Source organism: Schistocerca serialis, chromosome 2 (assembly GCF_023864345.2).
Source record: "Schistocerca serialis cubense isolate TAMUIC-IGC-003099 chromosome 2, iqSchSeri2.2, whole genome shotgun sequence".
Taxonomy (NCBI): Eukaryota; Metazoa; Arthropoda; class Insecta; order Orthoptera; family Acrididae; genus Schistocerca; species Schistocerca serialis.
In genome coordinates, this window is record NC_064639.1 from 546690233 (window position 1) to 546702924 (window position 12692).

The window sequence follows — 12692 nt, forward strand, 5'->3', positions numbered from 1 at the left end:
TCCCTTTATCTAATTATCCCTTTATCTCTGTACAACATAACAAACTAAGCTCTTGATAACTAGTTATTATATGCTATTGCCAATGAGTTTAATTCAAATTGTCTGGCAGTGAGACCGATATTGTCACTCATTATTTGGATGCTGCACATACAGGGTGTATACACAGACAAGGAAAAAAAATTCCCGGATTTCCCGGTTAAAAATACACTTTCTCCCAGGTGAAAACACACTTTTTCTGTGTTACGTGACAGTATATTTTCCCCTGGAACTGCAAAACTTATCAATCCTTTAAATGGTTATGGTTATCATTTTATACACGGGCGTAGAGCTTCCCAGCACTTTAGAAAACGAAACTTTGGGAAAAAGACACATTTTGGAAATATCTTTGATGTGCAGCAACACACACTGCGTATTTTCGTATTATGAAAGTATACATTGGAATTCCACCAAACACCGCATGTTACTTTCGAATAATTGAAATCGAGACTGCAAAGCACTTTTGTAAGCCAGTCATAGCTCATGTCACGTGATCTCGCCAGCCGATGACAGCAGATATTCAGAGCATAGGGCATGTGATGTTGTCAGCTAACAGAAACATCACTGTTAAGTAGTGCGAACAAAAAACAAGGAAAGTTAATAGTTTAAATTAATATACATAGTTTTGTTACAAGAAAAGCAAAGCTTTCACATATAAAATTGGTCTCTAAGGTTAATAAGCTGCAAGAGAAGCTTGCATGAGCACTGTTTACTGAGCTGCAAGAGAAGCTTGCATGAGCACTGTTTACTGTTGTGTACGGTGCATTTCCTGTGCAATTTATGTTATTTTCATTTTTTTTCTCTCGTTTACATTTTATTGTTGAAGTATTATTCTGCAGTATGGAGGTACAGTAATATCCTTTGGTAGAGTATCGGTTCTTACCAGTCAAAATTACAAAAATTTAACTGAAAACTAAAACAATGAAAAATTCCCCAGGTTTTTCCCGCATCTCCACGTTCGTATACACCCTGATATACAATACAGTCAGTCAAAACTGATTTTATTATTTGGTAACAGAATGATTTTCTTAGTGTTTATAGAGGCACTACGGTATATTTTCATCCCTTACCTAAAACTGACTCTTCATAACTGTGTTTTTTATGTTAATGAGTCATGGAATCAAGTAGTACATTATTCTAGAATGAGATTTTCACTCTGCAGCGAAGTGTGTGTTGATATGAAACTTCCTGGCAGATTAAAACTGTGTGCCCGACCGAGACTCGAACTCAGGACCTTTGCCTTTTGCGGGCTAGTGCAGAGTGAAAATCTCATTCTGGAAACATGCCCCAGGCTGTGGCTAAGCCATGTCTCCGAAATATCCTTTCTTTCAGGAGTGCTAGTTCTGCATGTTTCGCAGGAGAGCTTCTGTAAAGTTTGGAAGGTAGGAGACGAGATACTGATAGAAGTAAAGCTGTGAGGACCGGGCGTGAGTCGTGCTTCGGTAGCTCAGTTGGTAGAGCACTAGCCCGCGAAAGGCAAAGGTCCCGAGTTCGAGTCTCGGTCGGGCACACAGTTTAAATCTGCCAGGAAGTTACATTATTCTAGTCTACTCCTTTGGACCTAGTTGACCAGTACACTGCAGACCTGATGTAGCGGTAAATTCTACTTGGCCATGACAAAATACACAACAATAAATAATCTTCATCAAAATATTCTTATACTAGTAAAGCTATTTACAAAGGTTCTGGATTATGCGTGTACTCTCCTCATAAATTAACTGACTGCAATGCAACAAATTAATCCATATACTCTATCAACCAGGCATATCAACCAGGTACTTACGTAAGTTGAAAGGAACCACTATTCACCATATATTCTATCCTCATTGCAAAAACTGAGGAGTAGTAAAGTTAACATAATGCAAAAAATCTGATAAAATGTAATTTTTGAGATCTGTTTCTAAACTGCAGTCACAAGGATTTAAAATTCATCTTGTCACAGTTGGGGAGATGGCAGAACAGTTTCTCTTGAGATGAGGTGCTGCCAGATCATAAGAACCATCACTGGACAAAAGAAAATCTTCCAGCTATATGTGCACAACATTTCAGCTTCAATGAACAGTAGATATATAGATAGAAATAACATAAAATAAGGCAGAGTCAACCCTCACTTATAGTGGACTGATGTAAGGAGCACAGAAATATCTAACAGAAAACAATATTCACACTAGTTTCAAGCTCTTGCTCTTTTTTCTAGAGTTCAAAGTTAGTGTGAATATTACTTTCTGTTATGTGTTTCTATGCTCCACACTTTAATTCACTAAAGGTGAATGGTTGCCTTTTTCTTATTTTACATATTTTTCCATCCAGGTTATTTTGAATAATGGTTCAATGCAACTATCCATGCTATCCTATCCTGTGTAAGGTGCTCCATCTCTAAGTAACTACTGCACTCCACACCCTTCTGAATTCACTTCCTGTATTCATCTCTGTTTCCCTCTATGATTTTTACCCCCACACTCCCTTCCAGTACTAAATTGGTAATCCAGTGATGTCTCTGAATGTGTTCTATCAATCAATCCCATCTTTTAGTCAAATTGTGCCACAATTTTCTGCCCAATTCTAGTTAGTAGCTGATCATTAGTAGTTATACCATCCATCCATCCAACCTTCAGCATTCTTCTGTAGCACCATATTTCAAAAGCTTCTATTTTCTTCTTGTTTAAAGTGTTTATCATCCGTATTTCATTTCCATACATGGCTACACTCCACACAAATAACCTCAGGAAAGGCTTACACAGAAATAAATTAACTTTTCTGGCCTGCTGTGATGCGAAAAAGAGAATGAGTTATGTTCACATGTTTCCTTTTTGCAAGATGGGCTATTAAATTGTTCACATGTTAAGGCCACTTTGTTCTCCAGATATATATCCCAAAATATTTTTCTCTGAGGACTCTCAAAATGACAAATGACCAGATATGCTATGTCATCTGCAAATGCAATGGAACTGATATTGTTCCATGCGTAGACATCAGTGTTACCATCAGCAAAGTATTTTGTTACATTAATGTGTGGATTGTGGACCGTGGAAGTAATTCTGAATAATACCTGCAGTAAGTAGCTTATATGTACATACAATGCACAACATTATGTCAATGAATGCAATGAAATCAACAGTCATATTTTTGTTATCACAAATCTCAAATCAGTTTTTGGAGCAATGAATTGATTTTTTTTTTTATTCTCTCTGGCATTCTACAGGGGTCATATAACAAACATAAGTGAATTCATAGGATCAGAAGTGATGCAGGATGGGGTAATCTGCTGACGGCTTTTGATGGGTGCCACTCTAATACTGATATGGAATAATTCTGCAATGCCAAAGATACTTGGACAAGTGGTATTCATCAGCATCACATTCATATTAAAAAACCAGCACACAGGTAATATTGCTGGCCTCAGTCTCCCTCCATTCACACTGCCAACTTTTGTGAACACTTTCGTCTGTATTATTTGCGTTAGACACTATCACTACTTCGTGCCCAGGCGAGATTATGTGGTCAATACGTGACAACCTGTACAGGAATCAATATCTTGAAATATAATGCTGGTTATAATCTTATGAAAATTAATGCAAATAAAAATATGAGGAATGAAAATATTGAACAGTTTCAGTGCTTTATCATGAAGTACGACACACTATTCATAATAAGTGTTCTTTTGAATACCCTAGTTACTTGCACCCCAAAACATGGCTCTTGAGATGCTGTAGTGCTGCTTGAGCTGCAACACAAAATAGTATCCACAGACAACTCAAAATAACATTAGCCAAAAGATTAAGAATTTATCGGGAGAATTAGATGCTGGACAAAGATAGGCAGCTCAGAAAGAATAGGATTGGGATGATAAGTGAAATATTGTCTTGAGCACATGATTATCTCACGTATTTCCTTCTGGAGAATAGTACTGTACTGTACTGTCCTCATTACCAAGCACACTTTCCATTCCATGCTCTCGCACAATTTTCAAACAATAAACAAATATAAACACTATGATCAAGATTAATACCTATTACACCCTGCTGATTGCTTAATTTCTACATTTCATTTCTAGGAATCTAATGTTACTCTCTCAATTTTAATGCAATAACAACCTTGATTTAAAAAAATAGTCAGGCATAAATGATCTACTTAAGCTCTCCATTTTATGTATCATTAAAGAACATTAAACTGCTTAACAGGACTGTTTTACACGAAATGAGAAATCCTCTTTGTCATTTCTTAACTTACCTTTAGGTCCACCACATTAGCATTAAGAACATTTTGGTTGATCTACTGCTGCTACAAAATTTTCACTCTGAATCAGTATGTCCTTTTCCCCATTATCTCTCATAATTCATTTCAGCTTTTGGCATAATATTTAGCTTGACAATCAAATTAAATTGTGGAAAAAGTAACTGCACTCTTTATTTTGTATTCAATGCAAAATAGAAATTTTATAAGAATAAAACGACTTCACATTATCATGCAGAGAACTTCTAATTTATAAAACTTCACCATTACATGTGGCAGTCATGTTATAGCCTTAGTGAACTTGTGGGTTTTTAGGCTATTAATCAATGCTAAATGTGCAGCATGTATTAAATGAATACAGAAGTTCCCAATGAACCATCACCTCGTACACAAAGGGTAAACAGTCTATGAAAGCCTTTCAATAGTGAGATTAAACAGGTTGATTAGAAATCCATCCACCAGGGATTAGCTACATGCTGAGTCCTTTAGGAAGATCAATGCTTCTTACCACTTAAATTCATAAGTGAATTTGATTTCCTTCCCCTAAAGTTTCCCTGATAAGTAGGATATTTCTGTCGACCTCTAACTTGACCTGGTTCCGAAACATCTGGAAATATTATATTTCAGCATAGCTTAATATTACATAAAGAACAATTATTATAAATTGTTAAGATAATGTGTTGCTTAATCTGAATAATCTAAGAGTCATAGCACAAAATTTTCAATAGTGAATATCTGCACTGCTTGCAACACAAATTGTACAGTATAACAGCACTGGAAATAACCTCTCTACTTATATGATTATAAAACAATGGCTTTAATGCCTGTCTTTGTTGATATTTCTGTACTTTAAATTTTAAATAGTACTACACTTCAACGAGTCACGATGTCAACACACTAGAAAGTGCTACTGGCAGAACATTTTTTAAGCTCTGAGAAAGGTTAGAACAGTGTGCTAGTCCACAGCTACAACCCAGGGCAAGATCTTTAGGAAGATCATCACATCCCGGGCTGGCACACAGTTTTAATCTTTCAGGCTGTTTCGCCACAATGCACACAATGCTGTACAGAGAAGAGTTCAGCCTCTCAAAATATTTTATTGTACCTTACATTACTACAGAGTCTTAAAAAAAGCACATGACTATGTGAAATATCTTGCTGCTTGTTTTATAAGTGTAACATCCATAAAGTATAGTATCAAAGTTTTCTTTTGTTTTAAATCAGGCTTACAGATATTACAATTTTTGAATAACATAAACTTTGTGCAGTCCCTGGTGTGTGAATGGTTTTAAATTCCAATGATTCATAGATAAAACTCATGTAAATGTGGTTCTCTGAACCATCTGCAATGTGCATGTTCTGAAAACTACTTTGTCCTTAGTGAGATTTTACAGGAAGTCTTCTTAGAACTGGCAGGGAGTTTTCATTTAATCATCATGATGTTAACTATTGAATAAATTTACCAACAAACATTTTCAAACATGTTTCATTTTCAGAGTTGCTATAAGCTGCATTAGGTGTTAGGTAAGGGGTTGTTAGGCTTGAAACTAACTCACAATTTGTCAGAAAACAAAATATGGCTTAATTTAGTGTCTTATGCCAAATATTTTTAGTATTATGGTATTTATTTTTAATGACACACAATTCATTAACATGACCACAATTCAAGCATTGCTGGAAGTTTCAGTATTTCATTTGGTGTTTGTCAGATTCCTGGTGCATAATATCCTAATGCACCTTTTCTAGATACCTGGAACAAGGTCATTTTGTAGCAATTCTAGACTATTTTTCTCATAATGTTGGTTGGTTGGTTGATATTGGCAGAGGCGAGAGGGAACCAAACAGTGACATCGTTGGTCCCATGGTCCAAGGTAGCAGCCACTAAGGGAGGAACACCACCAACAGCACCCAGTCATTGAGAAAGGAAAACACCAAAAACAACGAGACAGAAAGAATGCTGGGCATCAGGAATAATAAAGAACAGGAGGGGCAGGGGTGAGAGCAGGTGGTGCCCCAGAGGTGCTAAGTGACAGGACGGTGCCGGCAGTGCTGCCAACCCATGTTGATACCCACATGATGCCACACCATGATCGCAATACTACTGGGACATCAATAGGTGAAGACAAAATAAGAAGGGGGAACAAAACAGCACAAAAGACCAGACAAAATTTGGGCAAAAGGAGAGAGAAACCATGGCTGGTATGTAAGCAAGGCCAAAGGCCTCCCAAACCAATGCCAACATTAACTGAGAGACTTCAATTCTGGAAGGAAATTCAATCACTTAGATGAAGAAAACCGAGGAGGGGTGTAACCATGCATGTGTCGTCCACTAACACCCACAACAAGGAAAGTTGGAGGGTGTATCACAATAAGTATCACAGTGAGGGAGTCCTGCAACTACAAAGAGGGAGGGGGGAGGGCTCATTACAGAGTAAAAAAACCATTGATCAACCTGGTATGCCTGATACAAAGACGGCATAGGATGGTAGATTCCCCACCACCAGGACAGATGGAAAGAAGAACTCCACATGGCGGGAGTCCCTTTAATTGCAGGAAGTTATAGCCTGAAGGTCATTCATCGAGTTGACACTTAACAATACTCTGGTGAGGGAGGGCAGTTTAATAAAGCAAAGGTCGTGGTAAATGACTATCAGTTCCACAATAAATATCTCACACATGACGGGCAAGATGAGTTCCAGGCCAACACACATCCCATGTGATCGGCACATTTACAGCCATCGGTGTAAAAAACAATAACACCCTGACACTCCCATAAAAGCAGGTGGACCAAACAACACACCAGGTAGAGGAGGCTTTTGAACCCCAGGAGATATCCATTCGAATCTGGGCCCAAGGAACCAAGGGATGTGTTAGGGAGACAATGTAGGGAACCACACACAGAGGGAAGATGACCACTGCAGCGTAGAGAAGCAAGGCGGAGCACAATGGATAAACCCGTCAGAAGGTGGACAGCAGGCAGGTGACGTCCTGGAGCCATGGAAAGAATAGAATATGAGGAGTGAGCAGGGAAAGATTGGATAGTGATGGCATTAGAAACCAAGAGCTGGTACCACTGAACCAAAGGGTAGGGGGGATCCCAGCATCAAGCAGGAAACTATTGACATGGTTAGTGTGAAAGGCACTAGTGGTCATATGGCCAAGCCGATACCATAATGGTGGACAAACTGCGGCCCAATAAAGGTGAGAAGAGCAACGATTCGTGTCCTAAGAGATGTCAGCAAGAATGCGAAGGACATTTGAGTTTAAAGAAACAGTCAATCTTCAGAAGGCAAATATGGGGCAACCAAGTAGCCTTGTTGTCAAAAAGAAGGCCCATGACATGGAACTGGGGGCTCTTGGTCAGATGTAAGGAGTCTAGGCATAGCTCTGGATCAGGATGGACCATAGCACAGCAACAGGGCTGTAACACCTGTGATTTAAGGGGAGACAATTGAAAATAATGGGAGAAAAGTCCATACAGAAGTGCACTAGATGGCACCTTGAAGCTGCTGCTCTGTAGAGGCCACCGAGTGGAAGCTCGCAACAATGCAGAAACCATCCAAATACACAGTAGGGGTGACGAACTGTCCAACAGAGGCCGTGAGTCCATTAATGGCAATGCAGAAAAGGACACTTAATGAACAATCCTGTGAAACACCATTCTCCTCAGTCTGCAGACAGCTGGAGCTGTGCTGACCTGTACTCTGAATGACCGATAGGACATGAACTGGCAAATAAAACTCAGGAGGGCCCCCAAAGACCCCACTCATGGAGTGTAAGAAAGATGTGGTACAGTCAAGGTATGTTGTAGACCTTATGAAGACTGAAGAAAACTGTGACAAGATGATAGTGGCACTGAGAAAAGGCCTGCCGAACTATGATTTTTAATGAAATCAGATGATCAGTCAGAGACAATCCCTCCGAAAGCTGCACTAGTAAGGAGACCAAAGGTCCCACGATTTGAGGAGCCAACAGAGCCAATGAGCCACCATCCATTGAAATAACTTGCAGGGGATATTTGTCAGACTGATCAGCCAGTATCAAACTTTCATTCTGCAGCAGAGTGTGTGCTGTTATAAAACTTCCTGGCAGATTAAAACTGTGTGCCGGACAGAGAATTGAACTCGAGACCTTTGCCCTGCACAGGCAAGTGCTCTACCACATCTGATCAGCCGGTAACTACCACGGGACAACAGATCCTTATCGAGCTTAAGGACATGACCACAATACTGTCCCTACAATGAGAGAGGAAAATACTTTGGAGCCAAATACTGTTATATTACCACAGGAAATATGGTTATCATGGAGGATTGAGGTGTTGAAACAATAGGTTAAGGACATAATTGGGGCCAGGAGATGAACTGTGGGAGGAGGAGAAGGCCAGAAGTTCTCACTCAGAAAAAGGTTCATTGCAGGATTCCATCTGACAAGGAGTAAAACTTAAGTGAGAAGCTTTGGGCCTAATGTTTCCAGAGGAGGAAGGCAATCAGATAGGATGCTAACACCGATGCCGTCACAAAATGAGTCACAAGGTATTCCACAAGAACCAATGGGTCCATAAAAATGTCACCCAGGCAGGCAAGGCCTGGGATGGAAGATGGCTGTTGGCAACCTTGGAGGGTGTGAAGTATAGCCCACATCCATGATGAAGAGAGAGGAGGAGAACCTAGTGAGGGGGCAAAGCATTCCCAACACATCTAATTGCTCTGTTTCATTAAGTATACGGATTTGGCATGAGGCACTTAAGGGTAATCAGACCGGCAGTACACGGATGGAAATGAGAGAATCTACATCTACAGTCATACTCTACAAACCACCGTGAGGTGCTTGGCAAATGGTACGTCCCATTATACCAGTTATTAGGGTTTCTTTTATTCCATTCATGTATGGAGCAAGGAAAAAATGATTATTTGAATGCCTCTGTGTGGGCAGTAATTATTCTAACCTTATCTTCATGATCCCTATGCGAGCGATATGTAGGGTGTTGTAGTACATCCCTAGACTCTCGATTTGAAGCCTGTTCCTGAAACTTTGTTAAGAGACTTTCCTGGGATAGTTTATGTCTATCTTCAAGAGTCTTCCAGTTCAGTTTCTTCAGTATCTGTGTGACACTCTCCCACGGATTAAACAAACCTGCGACCGTACGTGCTGCCCTTCTACGAATACAATCAATATCCGCTGTTAGTCCTATTTGGTATGGGTCCCACACACTTAACCATTACTCTACAACTGGTCACACAAGTAATTTGTAAGCAATCTCCTTTGTAGATTGACTGCACTTCCCCAGTATTCTACCAATGAACTGAAGTCTACCACCTGCTTTACCCACCACTAAACCTATGTGATCATTCCACTTCATGTCCTACAAAGTGTTACACCCAGGTATTTGTATGAGTTGGCCGATTCCAACAGTGACTCACTGATATTACTGTCACAGAATACTACATTTTTTCCATTTTGTGAAGTGCAAGACTTTACATTTCCGAACATTTATAGCAAGTCACCAGTGTCTGCATCACTTTGAAATCTTATCACAACCTGGTTGAATATTTATGTAGCTTCTTTCAGATAGCACCTCATTACAGATAAATGCATCATCTGCAAAAAGCCTGATGTTACTATTAATATTGTCTGCATGGGTCATTAATACACAATATGAACAGTAATGGTCCCGACAAACTTGCCTTGGGCACACCTGAAATAACATCTACATCCAACGATGGACTCTCCATCCAAAATAACATACTGCATCCTCCCTACCAGAAAGTCCTCAATCCAGTCACAAATTTCACTTGATACCCCTTATGATCATACTTTTGACAATAGCCACAGTATGGTACTGAGTCAAATGCTCTTCGAAAATCAAGAAATACTGTGTCTACCAGATTGCCTTGATCCACAGCTTTCAGTGTGTGTCACGTGAGGAAAGTACGAGTTGGGTTTCACATGATAGATGTTTTCGAAATGCATGCTGGTTGGCATTGAGGAGGCCGTTCTGTTCAAGATACACCATTATGTTTGAGGTCAGAATGCGTTCCAAAATTCTACAACAAATTGCTGTCAAGGATATAGGACGTTAGTTTTGTGGATCACTTCTACTATATTTCTTGTATACAGGTGCAACCTGTGCCTTTTTGTAAGAACTTGGCATGATTTTTTGTTCAAGAGATCTACAACAGACTACAAGAGGGGCTAACTCAGCCGCAAATTCAGTATACAATCTAACAGTGCTTCCATCAGGTGCTGGCGCTTTGTTCAGTTTTAACTATTTCAGCGGTTTCTCAACACCACTGACACTAATACTTATTTTATTCATCTTTTCAGTGGTATGAGGATTAAATTGTGGCAATTCTCCTGGGTTTCCTTTGTAAAGGAACATTTGAAAATGGAGTTAAGCCTTTCAGCTTTTGTTTTGCTACCCTCAATTTCAGTTCCTGTCTCATTCACTACAGACTGGACAATAACTTTGATGCCACCAACAGCCTTTATATGCAACCAGAATTTCTTTGGGTTCTGTGAAAGATCACTTTACAATATTCTGCTTCAGTAGTCATTGAAAGCTTCATGCACTGCTCTCTTGGCACCCAAATGTGTTTCATTCAGCATATCTCTGTCTATAGCCCTAGACTTTGTTTTACACCTATTATGCAGTAGCCTCTATTTCTTTGGAAGTTTTTTTACTGTGGCTGTATACCATGGGGGTTCCCTCCAGTCATGACCTATTCTGGGTACATGTCTATCCAGTGCATGGTCAACTATTCTTTTAAACTTGAGCCAGAGTTCCTCTACATGCTCCCTACCCTGTACTGACAGTTTCAATTTCCTGATTGAGACGTGACACTTTTTTTTTGTTTTTGTTTTTTTTGTATTTTTTTTAATTCTGTTTACTAAATGTATGTATCTTTCTGCTAGTTTTAGCTGTCCTTTCTACTTTGGTTATCATTGTTGCCACAGCTGTGTCATGGTCACCGATACCAGTTTCGATGTGGATATCCGCAAAGAGGTCAGGTCTATTTGTTGCCATTAGATCCAATATATTTCCATCATGAGTGGAGTTCCTAATTATCTGATCTAGGTAGTTTTCAGACAAGGCATTTAGTCAAGTTTCACAGGTTGTCTTACCATACCCACCACTTACAAAACTGTAATTTTTCCAATTAATTATTGGATGATTAATGTTTCAACCGATTATTATAGTATGATGGGGGAACTTACATACAAGTGAACTGAGGTTTTCACTGGAGTTTTCAGTTAATTCACGAGATGAGTATGGTGGGGGATAGAAGGATCGCATCATCATTTTAAGTCTATCTCCGATACTGAGTCTTGCCCAAACAATCTCTCATGCAGCTTCAATTTCTACCTCCTTGGATTTCAGTTTCTTGTCTACTGCGTCAAATACGCCACCTCCATTTCCCTTTTGCCTCTTATTTCGATATAACTTAAATTTTCCCCAAAATTAAATCAAAGGGGAGTGGTCACTAGTGGCAACTGGTGTAATGAAGGGAGAAGGGGAGGGGGAATGGAGCAAAAGATCGATGGCAGGGAAAGTGCCATAAGCTGCACTAGGATGGATAGGGTAATCATCATTAAGAAGGCGCAGGTTGTGGTCGGCAAGAAAATGGTCTATGAAGAGACCCTGACCAGATAATAAAGTACTCTGCCACCAAAGAGTGATTGGCATTAAAATCCCCGAGGAGGAGGAAGGGTGGGAAAAGTGTGGGGGGAAGGGTGGGGGAAGTTGCTGTAGGATGACAGAGCTGAGAGTAGAAGGCAGAGGTTGCCTGTCAGGAGGGAGGTAGATATTGAAAACTGTTACTGCTAAGCCAAAGTGGACCCAGATGGTAACCACTTCGAATGTGCTATGAAGGGCGATCCATGTACTAGCAAAGTCTGTACGGACCAAATGCAAGCGCCACTAGAAGCTGTCAAATGATCGAATCAGTTCTGACAAAGCAGACACAAAAGAGAGTCAGTGAGTGCATGTCAGTAAAATGAGATTCCTGTAGATGGACACACACTGAAGAATAGGAGGAAATAAGGTATTACAACTCCAGAAAGTGACAGTAGTATCCTTTACAATTCTGATGAATAAGCACAGAACAAGGATCGAAATGGGAGGTAAATGGACCGAAGCCAGTCACATTTGCTGGGTCACCACCCATCAATGACAAGGATGGGGTGACGACATATCTATAAACAAATTGTCAAACCTGCTGTGTGTGTGTGTGTGTGTGTGTGTGTGTGTGTGTGACGCCACAGAAAGGGGTCACTGGAGAGTGTCCCATCACCGGCAGACTCCAAAGAAGAGGGACTCTACTCTTTCCCTGGCTTGGTAGGAAGAGCGGCACACAGAGAGGAGGGTGTGGAAACCACAGGGGAAGGGGAGAAGAAAGGAGGTGAGGCTAGTATAAGAAGGGCAG

General features: G+C 40.0%; 1 protein-coding gene across 10 annotated transcripts in view; it reads right to left on the reverse strand.

Annotated features, from left to right (window-relative positions):
* Window positions 1–12692, reverse strand: part of LOC126457526 (patronin) — a 403664-nt gene that overhangs the window by 42781 nt on the left and 348191 nt on the right. For 6 of the 10 annotated variants that reach the window (XM_050093876.1, XM_050093874.1, XM_050093875.1 and 3 more), the window contains one exon: window positions 4778–4876. The exons of the other annotated variants lie outside the window; for them this stretch is intronic. In XM_050093876.1, the coding sequence (XP_049949833.1) occupies window positions 4778–4876 (99 nt within the window). The remainder of the gene's footprint in view (window positions 1–4777; window positions 4877–12692) is intronic. 10 annotated transcript variants of the gene reach the window in all.